This window comes from Diabrotica undecimpunctata, chromosome 5, assembly GCF_040954645.1.
Source record: "Diabrotica undecimpunctata isolate CICGRU chromosome 5, icDiaUnde3, whole genome shotgun sequence".
Classification (NCBI taxonomy): domain Eukaryota; kingdom Metazoa; phylum Arthropoda; class Insecta; order Coleoptera; family Chrysomelidae; genus Diabrotica; species Diabrotica undecimpunctata.
Window position 1 is genome coordinate 17,628,354 of NC_092807.1, and position 20,241 is coordinate 17,648,594.

The 20,241-nt window shown below is 31.9% G+C and overlaps 1 protein-coding gene across 3 annotated transcripts in view; it reads right to left on the reverse strand.

Annotated features, from left to right (window-relative positions):
- Positions 1-296: 296 nt before the first annotated feature.
- The window catches only part of atos (atos homolog atossa), a 148,488-nt gene continuing 128,543 nt past the window's right edge, over positions 297-20,241 (reverse strand). For all 3 annotated transcript variants that reach the window (XM_072531597.1, XM_072531598.1, XM_072531596.1), the window contains 4 exons: positions 18,863-19,014; positions 13,224-13,396; positions 12,518-12,756; positions 297-9,716 (listed from right to left, as the gene is read on the reverse strand). In XM_072531597.1, the coding sequence (XP_072387698.1) occupies positions 9,548-9,716; positions 12,518-12,756; positions 13,224-13,396; positions 18,863-19,014 (733 nt within the window). In that variant the 3' untranslated portion in view covers positions 297-9,547. The remainder of the gene's footprint in view (positions 9,717-12,517; positions 12,757-13,223; positions 13,397-18,862; positions 19,015-20,241) is intronic.

A 20,241-nucleotide genomic window follows, 5' to 3' on the forward strand; every position in this document is an offset into this window, starting at 1 on the left:
TCATAATGCTTCAAGCCGTTTTTCACAATGCCAGCAGTCTGGATCGTTAGTAAACTAGCTGCTTTATTTTGTTAGTTTAAAATAGTTTTGCTTGGTAAAGTGTGTCCGACAATAGGATAGTGTTAATCATTAAGTATTTTAGTTCATGAACATGTTGACTCAGGCCGTTAGCGTTCCAGGTTGCTATTTTTAGAACTTGCTCCATTAGCTCATCTTTGTGTCGAGCGTTGTGATTACGATAAAAAAGATTAGTTTTGTCTTATATGTGGTGTATAAGGTAATAAAAAGACAAAAAGTAATGATCACACATTTATTTTCCATGTACTAATAAAAAATTAGTATAATTTATATATGTATATATAATAAATATCTTTCATATAATAATAATTATAGAAGCTTTCACAGCATCATACGCATTTCTACAAAGAATTGACAAACATTTATATATGCTCAAAGTCCAACCATTTCTACAAAGAATTGACAAACATTTATATATGCTCAAAGTCCAATCATAAAAAAATCCATAGGGACGATACCGAAAAAAAAAAAAAGATTAAAATCCGATAAGTCTAAACTTAACCTGTGTCTATAAATAAAATAAGAAATGCATATGATGCACAAATGGACTGTAACACACGTTACTGGTACCTTACGCTAAAACAACTGATCCTGTTCCTATACATAACAAAACAAGCGATAACTAACAAGTTGTTCAATCATATCCGCTATTAATCTCTTACATAAATTTTTAGAAGTGAAACAAGAAGGATTGATAACATGGCTGACTTGTATATATTTTAAGTAAACTGTTCTTTTTTATAAATCAATACAAATTTAAATTGCTTTAAGGTAAGATAGTTTGGAATACCTGAAATTATACTGAATGCTTTGTAATCTTTAACAATAGCAACATTATTATTTGGCAATAGCTATGGACGTCACACAAACTGATATTTTGGAGTTTGATTGATCTTTTCTGTTCTTCAACTTAAACGAAATATAATATCTATTAACATAACTTGTTATAGATGAAATTGGAAAAATTGAGCACTCAAAAGCATAAAAACTGAGCCATAAGCATATCCTAAACAGTGGTACTAATAAGTCCTTATGCACATAAAAGTTGTAGAGAAATCAATGTACAACTATAGATAACAGACGCTGTTACCAACACTACACACTTAAGCTCAGTGTGCAATCTTTTAAAAAAGTAGAAAGAATAATTATAAACTAAACTTCTTATCATTGGTGTGAAAAAGTGATTCGGTCTAGAATTATTAATCGTTTGCAGATGAAGTGGAATTCTACAAACACATCAAGTACATGCAGTGTTTAAGTTATAACTTGTTAATACATATCAACAAAAGCAATTTGAAACGTAAATTTCGCAACAAAATACCCCATAGGAAATTATCAAAGTCAGTCATGCTACAACCATTCTTTAGAGATGTGTTCCTGTAGGTGTCATCTATTTTCGGCGCAAACTATTACAAGTGTTTCTTCTGGTCTTTATACTAGTAAATGCTAGAAAAATATAGTTGTTGGCTAACATTTTAACTAACTGGTAAAACCGAACGATATTTTACGTGATATACATATTTTTGTAGGCTGAGCACAATTTAATTCAATTTGAATAGATGAGTCTCCGGCTCTAGAGACGATTTGGCATACAACGGTTTTTAAACGGAATTGTAAGTTGATTAAAAGTTAGAGACCAAAAGTATACTCAGCTTATATTCAAGTAACGTACTTCTACCTCTAAAGCGACAGAATACCGTTTTTTATTTGCAAACATGATAATAATAATTAGTTATTCTGACTAAACATCAAACTTTATCAAATTTTTAACAAGATTGTCAAGAAAAATTATAATATGTTGACGATTTGTAGATAAAAACTCGAGACGTGATAAATTCTTCTTTGGAGTCATTATAAAGATTCAAACATGTTCAAATTTGCGTCGTTATTGCGCAATATTGTCGAAGAAGAACGTCATGGCTTAAAAACCTGAGAGATTGGTTTAACAGATCCTTTGCATCTCTTTTCCGAGCTGCCGTCAACAAAATTACTATAGCCAACGCTCGATAATCGATCTCGGCATATGAAGAAGATTGCGCAATATGCTATACAATGTATAGTAGTTAACCAGACAACATTAGTAGTGTAGCAAAGAAGTCTCGTGATACTATCTCATAACAGATCTTAATTTACGAACGCCTAAATCGTCACTGACCTTCTAAACCGACAATATTAGTGATCATTTACTCGCCAAAATACTAGCATCAATGGATAGACAAGTCCAAGTAAAATTACAACCAAAACATCATGACGAACTCACGACTATGTCGTGGGGAAATAGTGAATTATGAATCTGAACCCTGAACAATGTGTCCCGATTGCATAGCCCGACCTGAAACTCGAATTTCTATTGGTCAATGACTTGGAAGTAACTCTGCCCTCTGGACTATACGTCACTCGTATTTGGATAGCTTCCTGATGCAGACGCTGACAGGACATGGATGCTTCAGAGCATATCTTTGCAGATTTGGAAAGATTAAAATGACAAATGACTAAAATGAGTCTACTTGAAAGAGAGCTGGGAGACATGCCACAATCAATTATGGAAATGTTAGCACCATAGGAATGATGAAAAATAACCATGTCTTGAGGCAAGGTGCCTAGATAAGAGAGTCTGCAAGTGGAGTGAAAAGAGGTGAAACTATGACATAAAGTGAAAAAGAGAAGGGTAAACAGCCCTCAGTAGAACCGAGATACGTGTCGAAAATTTTTATATCCCTCTCATAAAAGACTAAGAAAACTCTGAAGAAGTAGATTATGTAAATTCTGCAGCGGTTAGGTCAGGTAGACACTCTGACATCTGTCAGTTGTCAGCTAACGTGACAGCTGTTACATTACCTTTGTCATTTTTCCTGTTATCTGTGTTGTATCATAGAACTCTTGTACGGTGTTAATACACAGAACTACTAACTGTCTCGAACTACTATAAAATAAATGTCTCGATTTTCAACTATTTCTTTCTGATGTAGATTAATCCGCATTTATTTCAAAATCATCATATATACGACTGAAAAACTAGTATCGAGGCTCATATTATGTTGAACACTAACTTCTAAATAATAATACATAATAGAACCAAAGAGCAAAATCATATTAAACTAGGTAGTAGAAATAAATGATAGACTTATTCACAGTCTATCTATTTAGTAAGCGACGACCGGTTTCGACCGCTACAGTTTGACACGCTATGAATAAATGCCCGACTTACTCACAATCTATTTATTTAGTAAGCGATGACCGGTTTTGACTACTACAGTTTTCTGGTCATCAACCTGTAGTGGTCGAAACCTGTCATCGCTTACTAAATAAATAGATTGTAAGTCTGTCATTTATTTCTACTACCTAGTTTGAAATTGACGCACACAAGCAACCAATTCATTATTTAAAATCATACTGTTGGTAAATAAAACGCGGTATTCTGTAAATCGCAAATCTGATGCATACACAATGACTGCTTGTACTTGAACAAAACTAAAACGATTCATATATACACCTATTTACATTAAAATGGCAGTTAACGATCTAGATATTCATTTTAATTCTAGAATGAGGTGAACAGACAGATGATCCTTTCTATTACAATTCTTTCCTATTTGTAAGCTACAACTTCTTGGAAGATGAGTCTTAAATACGATATTAGTAAATAATTGGAGTAGATCAAATGTTATTTTATAAGGAAACACCAACATATTTTCACTGCTCGAATCCTAAGATATATAGGTTTTATAAGGAAAAAAACTGTATATCTTTAAGGTTGTTCTTTAAAGGTGTTATGTCTTTTTTACCAAAAAAAATTCATTTTAGAGACTAACAAAATATATATTAAAAATTGAATCGAAATAAAAAAGCAAAGAATATCTTCATGAAGCTCAGTAAGAATATAAATTTTCATTTAATTGTTTTGTAGAGATGGCAACAAACAGTCTAATTGACAAATATGAATAAAAATCTAACTAAAAGCTATATAACTTGGATATAAATATTTATATCTAAGAATATAAACATTTACCTATTTGTGTATTAAATTTTGAAACTGTATTGACTTTTAAAAGTGGTGGGTAGATTTTTACACATAAAGTGGCTCTTTTATTATTTTGGAAGCTATTTTTTGCGTTTGGTTGATAACAAGACACTTTTGAACATATATTAAACCTGTTATAGCAATGAATATGTAGTAAGATTGTCTTGAAATTAATAATATTGATGCAATGCCTTTTTAAATTGACTTAAACTGACATTACAAATTAAAAATAAAAACAAGTTGAATATTCATAATTAAATCCAAGGCACAATACTTGAGTAATGCTAATTCAAGACGAATTATTACTGCAAATATCAATTATGTTTCATATAAATACCACAGTATACACCTAACAACATTTGAACTACTCCAAAGCCTTTTAACAACTTCTACTTCTTCTGCAGTGGTCCTTAATTCACAAATTTCATAAACAATTGCACAAACATAATGTGAATAACAAAAGATCAACATTACAATGAAATTTAAACATTCCACATTACAGGTTTTGTCACAGTACAGAATTATTTATTAAACGCGGTTCAGACGTATTCAGTATCTTAGAAATGCTCCCAAAAAGGTAGAATATCTCAAATACACTTATCTTTAACTGAATCTTTGTTAGTTCATTACGCGCATGTCTAAAACTGCAAGGTTCTTGTATTCGTAAATCAACATTAAAACTCGTAAGCAGAATTTTGTAATGCCAATAATAAATGAATAGTTTTCGCCACTTTTTTAAAGTCTATCTTGAATTGCATAGAAATGTTTAACTGAAAAATACATCTTGAAATAAAGATGCTTTATTAATTTTATTAGTGTCAACCATATGATCAACATATGCTTGGAAGAACTACGAGAAATTACTTCATTCTAAAAATAGCTACGACGTCACAATTAGTGACACACCGAATGTTTTCTCAGACATGTCACTATAGAAATCCTCACAGAAATTCGATAGAAAACATTCGACTGAGTGACTACTAGCGGGGCCAGACCGAAGTCTCCGTCCAGAGACGGAGCCTTACAACAAATTCAGCAGGAACTATTATCTTCCGAATCGAAACCTACCCGCATAGTATTTATGGTGCTGAGCTACCCGTCCCTTACATACCTACGACTGATCTACAGCGTGGTTAGCTGGACTTGTAGTTGAGTGTAAGAAGGATTCCAGTTTCCCGACTATAACACTTACAACAACATGCATAAGTGTTATCTCGTTCCTGTCCACAACATTTGCACCGTGCTAAGCTGCATTATGTTCTAGATCTATCGCCGAGGTTTTATGTTATAAATAGCATAGCACTTTAATATAGCTCAGGAAATAAAACTGTCTTACTGACAATGGTTGATTTTCTTAGTGACACCCTTCTTGAATAGAAAATAAAAATCCTAGAGTTAGTAGATAGGAAGCCACTTTAATCCACTTTGACCATTGACTCCATTTTTTGGTAGATGCGCGTACTATGTCATGCATTGTGTCACGTATATGTTACGTTTTATGTCAAATATCATGTATTATCTCACGTTTTATGTCAAATGTCACGTTTTATGTCAATTGTCACGTATTATGGTAAATATCACGTATTATGCCACGTCATGTTTTTACGTCACTTGCCAATATACGTGACATTTGACATAATACCTGACATTTGACATAAACTGTGGCAAAACGTGATATAATACACGCCTCAGAAATGGGGTCAAAGATCAAAGTGGACTAAAGTGACTTCCTATCTACTCTAAAGACATGATTGATTGGATTTACTAACTAAAATAACAAGAGCTACAAAATGGGCCAAAAAGATCCAGCTTTAGAGTACTGTCAACGAACTTAAGCAAATATTAATAAATTTTTACGAACTTTAAACAAATATTGAGGAAAAAACACAAAATGGAGCGAGCCGTACAAACATATGCTTTAGATGAAGCTTTAAGCACAGCTTAAATATAAAAAATCGTAGGCCACGACAAAAATATGACTCACGCCACAGCAATCATTTTTCACAGCGTTCAAAAAATGAGAGGTTTTTAAAAGGATATCATTTTATAGTAATTATGGATCATAGAACGGTAGGACATAGTGCAAAAATCTCCTGAAAGGAAACCAGACTACTGTATTATAGACGAAAAACTGTATAAACATTTGTAATAAAGCCAAAATTACGTGGATCCGAAATTTTGCAATTTATATAAATTACTTCCAATTGGAAAAGTCTATCAAAATTGAACAAAACATAAGCAAAGAGGAATTATATAAACTACCTTCCAAAACATCACAGAAAAAAATATAACACGAAAATCATGATGCAACACCAACCGTTCGTCATTTGGGCATTTCCAAAACCATATCTAGAATCTCTAACAAACGTTATTAGTCCCCAATGTACCACGAGATCAGCAACTATGTTAGAACATTGTAAAAGCTGTCAAAAGTACAAAAGTCACAAAAAACCGCAGGGAAAACGCAACATTTCTAAATTGAAATGGCTGGGTTTTGGTAATATGAGATAAAACGAAAGAGAAAATGAGATTTCCTCCATTCATAATGTTAGATGAACCATTTAATATGTTGGGTAAGATAGTTAATACGGGAAATGCTTTTCATCGCTCACTTAAGTAGCACATGTTCACAAACATAGTTAACATGCCAGTGAACCTGTCGTCAATGAAACTACAATTTGACTATTTCTAGTCGCTTTGTATATGATATATATATTACAGATTCATTTGGGAACTTATTCAAGACATCATTAAAACTGATGTGTTCAAATTATTCGATTATTAAATTACCCAACAATTTAACCAAACTACTAGACACGTCTGAACTGAGTTTAAGCGACACCCTTCACTAGTTTTGTCACTACTATTTAATCGTCGAAGATACGTGGATCAAAAGCTCAATCATTTACACTGCTCGAAATTTTGAGAGTACATGATGCTTGTGAACCATTTTTTGTTTAAACTGAAAAATACAAAGTATTTTTTGTACTATTTAAAGAACAAAAAAAATGTTTTCGTTACATTTTGTTCTAAAAATTGTCATTAGCTGGCTCTTTTTTTACTTTAAACAATAATATAACAATAATACGGCAAAATATATAACATATTTTTTAAAATTACGTAAAAATGATAGCCCAAGAGCTGGCGAAAACGCGCACAAAGTGTTTTATACTGGATATATTCTTTTAATTGCGATCTTTTTTATCCAGTTTTATAGCATTAAAAAAAGTGTTAATGTGCTTCAGATGGAAATACCGCCAGGTTGTCCATTTCATAGTCATGGGTGTACATAGTATTTTTTTATACTATGTACACAAAATACACACCTGTTTTATTAGTTCTTGGACTAGTAGTTGATTCTGCGGATCTGCCAATATTTTAATAAACAGTAGCCAAATATTTGATAATACATATTACTTTTATATAATTTTGCCACTTACATCAATATTCAAAAATTCATTCAAAATTTCCATGAAAGAACACAAGAGCCAGCTAAATTTAAAACAATATTTGGGTATTTATATAGAAAAGGCGAGCTTCTTCCTACCAATCACTCTGGGACGGATTGTGCTTTAGTTACTGATCAACTTATAATGCGCACATTCAATTGACTATGCGCACTGCATATTTCTCTGTTCAGTGTTCATAAAAAAGTCAACTTCATAAAAATATATTTTTTTTGCAAAACACAAATTGACAGAATTCCAATTCGAACTGGTTAGGTTAGGTTAGATCAGATTAATATGTTTACATTACTACTGCACAAAACCCAATTTTGAGCTTTATCTATTTTGTTGTCATAAAATTATTGATGATTTATTAGATGAAAGTAGTTTAAATGTGACAACAAACTGCACAACCAACTGAATTTCGTGAAAATATTAGGCAATTCTGGCTATTGAACAATATTATATATTTGTATACCCTTGAACAAAAATCTATTGATATGTATATTTTTTAGTATAATGTTAGATTAAGATTAAGACAATTTCACGCCTTTTTTTGGCAAGTGCCGATATACTATAACTATTTCCTTTTTATATGTTGTTTTTTTTAAACAATTTGTTCTTCTTTATATTTTTAGGTTCCAAAATCCAAACATTATTGATTTTTGGTGAGCCCGCCTATACTATATAATTACCCAATATTTTGTGATTTAAAAAAAAATCAAAAATTTAGTAATACAAAAAACTGTCCTTTATGAAATTGCTTAATAAAACATTTTTATCAAAATATCTATCTCAAACAAAAACACTTTTGGTCTTCATTGCACTATGAGGGTATTTCGAAACGGAAAATGCTTTATACCGTTTATTTAAGATTAAGTCGATAACATTAAAACTTGATATTCTTTAAACCAACTAAAATGTATCAGTTTATAATACGTTTATAATATGTCAAAAAGAAACAGTACCAAAATCGGGAGCGATTAGTAATTACTCACAAAGTGCCACTTGTCATATCTGTCTTACTTGCCATTTGTCACCTTGACATCATGTTAGGTTAACATATTAATCATGATGGTACGTCTAATTGAATTGAAAAAGGTTTTTGGTGTAGCAATATACCGGTAATATGGAATTGGACAGAATAATGGCAGAAAATCTAGAACTCTGAGTAAATGCTCACGTACTTATATGTTATTTGTCGTATCTGTCTTATTTGTCAGTTGTCAGTACTTTCAACTGAATGGAAACAAGTTTTGTTTTTGTATCATCAGTAACAATTTAGATATACATCAGAGAAATTTGGTCGTATTTGGTAGTGTTCATCGAAGAACAGTCAGTGTCAACAATAATAAAGGACATATTGTTATTTAAAACGATTTTTACAGATTATTATTTAAAATATTCATCATGATGTTCCTTATTACCGAAGAAATCCTGACATACTAAGAATGGCGTACTGAGAAATACCTGAGCGGATCTTAGAATGGAAAATAATGTAATGTTAATGTTTTAACCATGTAGCACACGATTTACTATTTTTCGTGGCTTTTCAGAAATTAGTACGCTTATTTCTATTTAAAATTATCCTTCAGCTGGTATTTTATCCATTTAATCCTTTCAAATTGGTATTTATGTATTGTAATATATTATACAATTAGTACATATGTATTTCAGCAGAGAAGGTGATCAATAAAATACAAGCATAATCTAATTTAAAGAAAATCAAGTCTTATTGTGTCGCATAATCTGTTAATTGTGTCAACAAGATTATATAAATCTTTTTCATGCGCATGTATTTCCATAATTTCAGGGGGATTACCACTAAAAGTAACTAGACAAAAAATAAGCGATACCAATCGAATCCAGTTTTGTTAAGGACCATAGTTCTAACATTTGTCTACTTCGGAAAGAAGCATCCCAATACCGATCGACAAAAAAACTTATACATATTGACGGATGTAGGTTTACCCTGGTCTACTTCTACATAATTGGTTTCTGGTTACTTTCTTGGTGAATACCTGGGATTGGTAGGCATGTGAGTGAAACTCCGTAGTTCGTAACGCATCTCGATGCCGTGCGCAGTCGCAGTGTCCATGTCGCATTTGCGGAAGATGATCATGCGGATGTCGCTGTGGAGGTAGATCTTGCCGGATTTCGAACTCATAAATCTGAAAACCAAACGATTATTAAAAATTATATAAATAAAAATCCATTTATTGGATCGAGTCAAAAAGGCTATAATAGTGGGATAAGATGGTAAAAGCTGTTATCGACTAAATTCTTATTTGGGATTAGACACTCGAAAATACATATTTAGAAACACATTTAGCCAAATTTTTAGCTCCCTAGTTGGTCCCAGGGGGCCCCTATCGCAAAAATATGTTTAAAAAAATTCCTTAGCGATCCTTTACTTTAAAAAATCTAACAAAAATTCATAAACATACAGTTTAATGCCCAAAGCCTATTTTTTCAGATGTTTTGGATTGAAATTGAGCTCAGGAAAAATATTTGAATTTTTCAAAAAAAATTAGGTTATGTAGGTAATTTTTGGCAAACTTCTAAATAATTATTTTTCTTGTGTTTTTTCCATTATTTCAAATGACGGGGCTAGATTTGTTATTTTCGTTCCGGAAAATCCTCAAAATTCGAAAAAAAAAAACAAACATTTTTTGATGAGTGATGGATTCGACCGTTACTTGATGGAAATTCATTTTATATAACAATAAAACAATGAAAATTTTTTTTTCAAGACCTCCAAAAAATTTATTTTAAATTATTATCACTACAGCTGCTTCGGCAGAGTACCTTTCTCAAGTTTACAAGTTTAGTTCTTATTTTTGGATGTGTTTACAATTTAAAGTCTTTAAGATAGGTTGAGGAGGGAGGAGCTGTTTATCTCAAATTGGTCATTCAGAATTATATCTATTTTTTTAATTTGTTAGTTTCCATAGATTCTAATAAATATTCTAATTCGATTCGATTCTAATATTAATAATTATTAGAATCTATGGAAATTAACAAATTAAAAAACACAGACATAATTCTGAATGACCTTCAGAATGAACTTGAGACAAACAGTTCCCTCCCCCTCGACCTATTTCGTTAAAGGCTTTAAATTGTAAACACATCCAAAAATAGATCACTTGAGAAAGGCATTCTGCAGAGACAGATTTTATAATAAATTTTGAGGAAGTTTTGAAAACAAAGTTTTCAATGTTTTTACTGTTATATATTTTTGATGTTTTCCCCCATGTTTTTAGCACATAAACTCAACTGCATGTCTATAAATAACGATTTTTGATATGTTTTTTGTTATTTATAATAGCGCGACCAGGTTTTTCATTTTTAGAGCACAACATGCTCAAAATACGACAAATCTTCTTTTTTTATATTTTTTCCTATTTTTTTAGCACATAACATCGATTAGCATGTGAATGAAGAACGATTTTTCATATATTTTTACTATGCTCGATATCTGCGTTTTATTTGTAAAGTTAATATATTCGTTCTGAAGCTATTTTCTTGTGGCATTTTAAAGTAATTACTATTTAAATGGGAATAAGCCACAATATATAATATATTCGAGAATTGAACCATATATTAAATTATTTAGAAGTTTTCCAAAAATTACCTACATAACCTAAAAATTCTTTGAAAAACTCAAATATAAAAAATCTAAAAAAGAATCACAGTGTTTTTGGGAATGAAATATTTAAATGATAATCTCCATTCGAATGAGGAGCGGACAAAAACCGTTATTTGTCACATGTAAATGAGGTTATCTGCTTAAAATTCACCTAAAATGCAGTTTTTCGTATTTAAAATTTGTTTCAGTCTGAAAATGGCCTACTATGAAAAAAAAAGGGAAAAAATAGATAAAAAATCGTTCTTTATTCACATGCCATTGAGGTTATGTGCTAAAAACACGTAGAAATCCCTCAAAAAAGGGAATTTGTCGTATTTTGAGCATGGTCTGGTCTGAATATGGCAAACGTGATCGCGCTGAACTGAAAAAAAAAATACACGAAAAATAATTATTTAGAAGTTTGTCCAAAATTACCTACATAACCAAATTTTTTTTGAAAAATTAAAATATTTCCGTATGCTTAATTTTGATCCGAAAAATTTGAAAAAAAATCTGAGTGTTATTGGGCATTAAATGTATGTTCATAAATTTTTCAGATTTTTAAAACAAAGCACATTTTTTGCGATAGAGGACCCCTGGGGCCACCTAGGGAGATAAACATTTGACTAAAGGGGTTTCTAAATATGTACTTTCAAGTGTCTAATCCCAAATAAGAATCCAGCCGATTGCAGATTTTACCATCTTATCCCGTTATAACATTTCAACTAAAAAAAAATACTATTTTTGGAAGAAATGTAAAAATGCCATAAGAAATAGCATCAGGCCCTTAAAAAACATTAGACAAGTTTCTGAAAGGTATATAAGGAGAAAATACTATAATTCTCTGTCCATTCTACTATATACTAGTAAAACGAGAAAAATTATTGTTATTAGAAAAATTATATCCTTTTGAACAAATTGAAAAATCAGATAGAAACATTAGAAAAGAAAATACAGTTAAGATAGCAAGTGGGCTTGAGATAGAACTTTATTTTATAATTTTCAGAAATATTTTGCTACTTGTTTATGAACAACTTCCATCTTTATTTTTCTTATCAAAGTAATTGCTTGACCCCAACAAATTGTAACCTTATAAAGTTCTGTTTCTAATAACAGAAATCGAGTTCAACGGATTTGTTTCATGATTTTTGTTGAATTCTGATTGTGAAAAATTAAAAAGCACCAATAAATAAATAAAATTTAAATATGACAAGGCTATCACATTATTCTGAAAAAGATCGCTTTTTTAATAAATTCCTATTTTTAATTTTTGCATATTTAACACATTAACTGCCATAGCTACAACTCAGGTCTTATGAAAAAAGTTCATGAATTTGCATTTACCTTAAATGTATAAGATACCGCAGCCACTTGGGTCCCCATTCTAAGTTGACCTCTTTACAATTTGTAGGCATATACAATGTGCGTTGTCTGATAAAAGTCTGAGAATTGGGAGGCATATCTGAGAGATCATACATTATCACAAACATCTTTACCACAGTTCCGAGCGGGTTGAACAGCGTCACTTGAACCGTACCCATCTTGGGTACATTGTAACTCTTCTTGCCAAGGTTTATGTGTCCCTGAAAACAAAAATTCTTTAGTAATTATAAAATTTATGCAATTTAAACTTTTTGTACTTATGTGGCAAGTAAAATATTTACTCGTCCTATTGTAATGGATTTGTGTGAATTCTAAATCTTTCTGAAATAAATCACATCAAGGAATTTTTAACGCTGCGAGAAAAAAGGTTTTTTTATAATAATCGCTTTTAATAAAGACATTTTATTGAAAATTTCAGAGTTGTGTTACTATCCCAAAATTGCTATCACGTATATCAGGCAATTGCCAAAACAGAAAAATTGTTACTAGAAAAGACACAAATTACTGGCGTGGATTTGAGAGTGCGTTATGGTAATTTAGAAAATGTCTCAATATTGAAGATAATCAGTAGAATTTGTAAATTTTTGTTGATACACTCGAGGCGTTCCTCGATTTCAACAACTTCTTGAATGATCTTGATAAAATATTTAATATTTTCAATACTTACGAGGTAAGGTGATGAAACTTTATCCGTTTCTCCTAACGTGTAGAAAAATACTGTTACTGGCACAACGAGATGTTTAGGAACAAATGAACCACTAGCTCCCAGTTCTGCGGTAAAGCCTTGGACGGTTGAAACTGGTTCCAAACGGCCATTGAGAACCGACTCTTCAAAGCTACCTACAGTACAAAGAAACACACTACATGTAATATGATGTTTTCTCGTCTATTTCGCTACATATTGTATTAATTTTTATTGCATTATATATATATGGAATACTAAGTGTAGCGATTCTGAGGTTATTACGATCGATTTCATCGCAATTCTTCGCATGTATAGATTCGTCTTTCTTAGCCATTCCGTTGCACAATGTTTTGAGGTATATTGTTTGTTACAGCTTCGTTAAATTCTTTTCAGTTTTTAAGAGTGTAGGCGCAAAATTTCGGGCCAATGCTTCTTAAATGCATTCATTTTTTTCGAATCCTGAGAAAACTAATGAGTATTTTTGAAAAATTTAAACGCAGAATGAAAGATTACTAGTTTTCTGGTAACTATTTCTATAATGTATTTTAGTAAGTTACAGGAATAAAAAAAAAAAGAGAAAATTAAGTGTGATTCTTAATTTCAAATATCTCATTCAAAAGAAACTTTTTGTTTATTCTAAGGGACTTTCGGCTCTCGGTAATAATGTAGTCTTTCATTCTGCGTTTAAATTTTTCAAAAATATTTATTAGTTTTCTCAGAATTCGAAAAAAATAAATGCATTTAAAAAGCATTGGCCCGAAATTTTGCGCCTACGCTCTTAAGGATACACTTATACAGGATAAAAGTGAAATTGCTATGGGTTGAGGAAGGTTAGGGTACACATTAATCAATTTTAAATTAAATGGGCAGAGGAATCAAAACAGTAAATAGTAAATATTGCAAGAATATAATAATATATAATAAATCTTTAGTAATATTTAAAATATATAAATAGTTTTGACAGCGTTATAGAATTTATTATGTATCAGTTTTGTTCTGTTAACAGTCACAAAAACGAACCCTAAAATACGAAGTTTTTGCTTTAATTTCAAATTGTGGCAACACTGTAATTATCAGATAATTGGCATATAAAAATTCGTAAAATTTGGCAATTGTATTGTCAATGAAAAATGACAAAATATAATGATATTGAGGTTTTCAATTACAGGATCATTTCACAGTTATCAGTACTGGAGAAAACATCGATTTAAGCAGTAAATATATTCGATCAATGATTTTATTTTCAATAAAAAAAAAAAGTAAAAATAGTGTATTGATGATCTAAAAACTACATTTGGTGATAAGACAACATCAATAACTAGGTATTGGTGGTCTGAAGAGTATGTTTGATAATTATCATCATTTAATACTAGTAAATCATAAAGATTATATTCTTATTTTGCGTTGACAATAAATTTATTCTAACAAAAATCCGCAACTGTGCAAAATAGTTTGGGTATATGCAAATCAATTTATACTCCTAAGTGAGGTATATAAAAAGATTTGAGCATGCTTTACACCCTTTTTGGTTTCTCTTTGCAAAATTGTCAATTCCTATAAATTTTAACATATAAATAATAAATAAATAAAATAAAATGTACAGGGTATGTTGAACCTAAATCACATGTATACAGCAGGTGATGTGACCAAAGAGGTTTAGTCGATCATTTATAACGACAAATAAAAGAAGTCAGCTACTTCATTGATTTAATAGAATACGTTTTGCTTTTTTATTTTTTAAAAGCTTCCCCAGTTCTCTACAAAAAATAATGGTGTAAGTTTATAAGTAAAAAACAACAATGGTGGAATTCATACTTACAAACAATCTGTAGGTTTTATTAGGTGTTAAAAAAACTGTATGGTAAGTTAACATTAAAAAGAAACGACTTAACGAGAAACAAAAAACTGAAATAGAGCACTATTGTTCATTTATTTAATTGTTTGGTGGTTTAAATTTAACAGACGGCTTCATTTGTTTATGTTGTTTAAGATCCTGCACCGAAAAAGCGACACTATGTTTTCACATTCAGAAATTTTCTGTTGGTGGCCGACAGCATCTTGTACAGTGCCGGATTAAGGGGGGGGCTATGGGACTATTAGCCCCCGGCGGTAAATTTTGAGAGGCGGTACGTCACTCCCAGTATGTTTTAATTCTATATGTGGATATTTCAAATTTATGGGGTTGATTTTCTGAAATAGCATGGTAATAAAATTTCGTCTCGTCAACGATAAGATCTGTGCCTGCGGTAGCAGGTCGCACAAAAACACGTTTCATGTTTCCGGGAAATCGGCCAGCGCCACTTCGCCTGGCGGCAGCGTGTCCGGCTCCAACACGCCATGTCGTCAGTCGTGTTAGCGCAGTTTTCGAGACTAGTCTCAAATTTTACTTATTTATTAATGAAGTGTTTTCGTGACGTTTCTAAAAAATGAGCGGAAAGGAAGGAGGTGCATTTTGGAAACGACAAAAGTTAGAAAAACAACAAAAATTAAATGCAGTAATAAGAAACCCCCAAGATTCAGCTTTTTTTTACCAAATCCAGGCAAGATAGTAGTATACCAATGAGTAGTTCTTTTCAAGACGATCCAATTGAAACAGTTTCCGATGTTTTGAGAAGTTAGGTTTATTTGACTGTTTTAGTTACTTTTTTAATAAAATAAAATTTGCAGCAGGATCTTCATCTCGAGATGATTCATCCACAGCAAATTCAGACCCACTTTCTGATATCGAGTTACATCCTGAAAATAGTTCTCCTGAACGTCAAATTCTAGTAGAAAGTGGTGTTAATCGAGGAGTTGATTTACAAGATCCAAAATTCTGGCCAAGAAATTGTGTAGATGAAGTGCTGAAAGAATTCAAAACACAGGATCTTAATTCTTTAGACTTTGAATCTTCAAAAAGAAAAATAGGAAAACAAAAAAGGTACTGCACTAAATCACTATTCTATACAGTTTTAAAGAATGGTGAAAAAATTCGGCGTGATTGGTTAGTTTATTCCAAATGCACAGGCTCTTTATTTTGCTTATATTGTAGACTCTTTTCTAGCACTTTTTCCTTTTTTACTGGATTTAACGACTGAAAAAGGCTAAAGAAAAATGTGACAGTCATGAAAGGTCAGTCGTTCATTTAGAACATCTTAAAAATTTTATTTCAAGAAATTCATTGAGTATGAGAAAGATCGATGATTCTCTGCGGCAACAGATTGAACATGAGATCACATATTGGCGAAACATATTATAAAGAGTCGTTAGTGTCATAAAATTCTTAGATAGTAGGGGGACTACCTTTTAGAGGAACCGACGAAAAATTTTGGTTCTACCAGCAATGGCAACTACCTGGGATTACTAAAGTTGTTGGCGGAATATGATCCTGTGGCTAAAGTGCTTTCGGACCACATATTAGCAGAAATTGTAAAATAAATTCATTGTGGCAAATATTATTCAATCAGTGTTGACTCTACGCCTGATATAACATGTACAGATCAACTGACATTCATTATTAGATATTGCTCGGACACCGGATCATCCGTCGAGAGGTTCATACAGATTTTAGACAACACTGACCACAAAGCCGAAGATATGGAAGCCAGCATTGTAAAAATTTTGTCCAACCTGAATATAAATATCGATGACTGCAGGGTACAATCGTATGACGATGCGAATAACGTGTCTGGCGTTTATAGCGGTCTCCAAGCCCGAATAAAATCTAGGCATAGTTTGGCAAAATACGTACCATGTGCAGCCCATTCCCTAAATTTGATTGTGCAACATGCAGCAGAATGCACTATGGAAAGTACTTCTTTTTTTTAGTTGCTGAAGAAATTTGTTTTTTTCTCAGCTTCAACTTACAGATGGAAATGACTCACTGATTCATTGAAAAATTGTGGCCATACAACATTTGTTCCAAAAAGAGTAAATGTGACTCGATGGTCAGGACGATTTAATGCATTAAAAGCTCTTAATTTAGGCTATCAAGATATAAAGCAAGCACTTTTAGAGTTATCCTCTAACGACGACGAGAAGATGCCAGTTCGCTGTCAAGCAAAGAATTTACACGAAAAGTTGGTTACGTTAGAATTTGGTATTTATGTTGCCTTTTGGTTCGAAGTACTGGAAAGAACTGACCTAGCGAGTAAATCTTTACAAAGCGCAAACATGGACTTACATATATGTTCGTCTTTGTATAGCTTATTACAACATTTTTACGAGTCTCTTCGTGATAAATGTAATTTATTTGAACAAAAAGGGCAGCTCTTATCACAACAAACGCAATACAGCAAAGAAATTAGAAGTCGCAAAAGAAAATTACTGTATGACGAAGCAGATATAGAAGAGATAAGTACACCGCAAAATAAGATTAGAACCCGAGTGCCGTATAAAACAATTGATTATTTGGCAAATAATCTAAAATCTAAAGTAAAAGCTTATAAGAACTTGCCATTGCTTTCTCATTTTTATTTTCTCTACCTCTTTCAGAGGATAACGTGATTTCAGACAAAACGTCGGTATTAGTGAATATTTATTCGAATGACTTGGATACATCTCTAGCAAGTGAGTGTATTCAATTAAAACATTTTATAATGTCACTACTAGGCTAAGTTGACTATAAAAATCCAACAACTCACAGTGCTACTTTTGTGATGGAGCTTTTGCATAAAAATAATATAATTGCAACCTTCCCAAACGTAGAAATAGCACTGAGAATATTCTTATCGTTGATGGTTACTAACGCAACTGGTGAAAGATCATTTTCCACTTTAAAACGGGTCAAAAATTATTTGAGAAATACGATGACGGAAGAAACATTAAATTCGTTAGCTGTTTCAAATATTTAACGATCTGTTTACACAATTAGATTTTAATAAAATCATCGACCTGTTTGCAAGCAGGAAGTCCAGGAAAATTTGTTTGTAAATAATTATGTTAATTTACTTTATAAGTTGTGAGTTTGTGGCTTTTTGTATATTTGTAATAAATTACCTAATATTAAAATAGTTTTAATGAATTGTTAACCTAAGACGCATCTATACCTACACTAAATCCGGCACTGATCTTGTAATGAACCTTTTTATTCTTACATAGGAAGTCCATAAAGGTTTAGAGAGTTGCGCTATTGTCAAGTGCATTAGAGATGGAATTTATAGGGTTTGTGGAATTTTTTGAACAATTTTTGACTATTTGTTGTATGAGAGAGTGATATATCTGGCTCAAGTTATGTCAGTTCTTTTATTTAGGTCTGTTGGATGTTTTACAATTTGGTACATTTCAAGAAGGAATCTCTTTTCTTTCAAAAATTGTCAAAAATGTTCCCCTTAAAAAATATAAAAATCTTAGTTATTTATTGATGACTTGAGAACCTGATGGTACTGAGACCTTGTCCATAGTAAAATTGTTCACAATAAAACATATTAACAACATTAAAAAACATCCACGATTAAAACAATAAAGTAGGTTATTGGGGACATACCCTGTATGAAAAATCATTAAAAGATACCTAAAAATAAATTAATAGTAAAATACTTTGAGAAAAATACAAAGAAGTACGTACATCGTGGGCTACCACGTATCCAGGGTGTGTAACAACAATAGATAACGCCCGATCATTGAAAGTATGTATTACCAACCTAATAAACCTGCCGAGTGGCCCCTTCGGCGGTACTTGACAGGTGACACACCGCCTTTGTGAGTTAACAGTGTCTCGGGACTACACGGAGACACTATGCTGCCGTCGCTCTCGCTTTCATCGTCTGTAGAGAAACTGGTTGAGAACAGGGCGCTGAAATAAAAAAAAAAATGTACAATTTTACTCCAGTCATCAGAGATGAAAATCCCACTAAACTTCTTAAAGCATACGAACAAGCTGAATTTTGTTGAGAATGTCAATTTTGAGACCCCAAAAAATACGCAAAAAAGTTTACCACTCCTACCGAAACAAAAAAAAAAGATTTACCAAGAATCTGTACGCCGTGGAAAAAAATATTACAAAGACAAAATGCAGCTGAGATAATTTTGAACAAAAATGTTTATTAACACTTTTTGTGTAGAATGAACTGTTCTTTCAGAAACAACGCATGAAGCGACCTGCGATTTTAAATGTCAGTTACGAGCGCGAAATGAATTTTGTATCAACTCGTCGGTAAAAATTCGATCTTTTGATCAGAGTACATTTTCGGTAGGCAATTTGCGGCAAAACACAGAAATTGTATACAAAAGCTGCATTCTTCTCCTTTCACACATTTTGATTTTTGTAGTTAGGACACTCTGATCAAGCAATATCGAATTTTTACCGTCGAGTTGATACACTTTTTATTTAAAAAAATTGATCTCGCACGCATAATTGACATTCAAAATCATCGGTCGCTAGAGTACTAATAAACATTGTTGTTTAAAAGTATATCAGCTACATTTTTTATTTGAACCATTTTTTCTACGGCGTATATATTCTTGGTAAATCGATTTTTTTCATTTTCCCTCCTACGAGAACGGGTTTTAGGAGTGAAGGTGGGAGGTAGGAGTGGTAAACTTTTTTGCATATTTTTGGGGGTCTCAAAATTAACATTCTCAGCAAAATTCAGCTTGTTCGTATGATTTTTAGCGCAACTGTCCTTAAAAAATTCCTCGATATTATAGTTACACTTGGATAATACAACCTTCTTGATTGCCCTACGGAATACACAGATATTGCTTGTGGATCTTATATCCAGTGGTAGGCGAATAAACACTTTCTTTCCAGTGTAAATAAATGATTTTTAATTAATGTAGAAGAGGGAATTGGAAGTGGAATAACAAAAGTTAGACGAGTGTTATAGATTGAATCTATCAGAATATCCTCTTTGTTTTTTTTTTAATTAAGTAAACTATTTCAAGGAGACATATGTAAGGAAGTGTCAGCATAAAGTGTAGCATAAAAAGTCTGCTTAAATGATGAAGAGAACGGCTTCCCCCAAAGGCAATTACCATCATAAGTGGCTCGACAATCCGTTGTGGATTTTGGCCTGCTCAC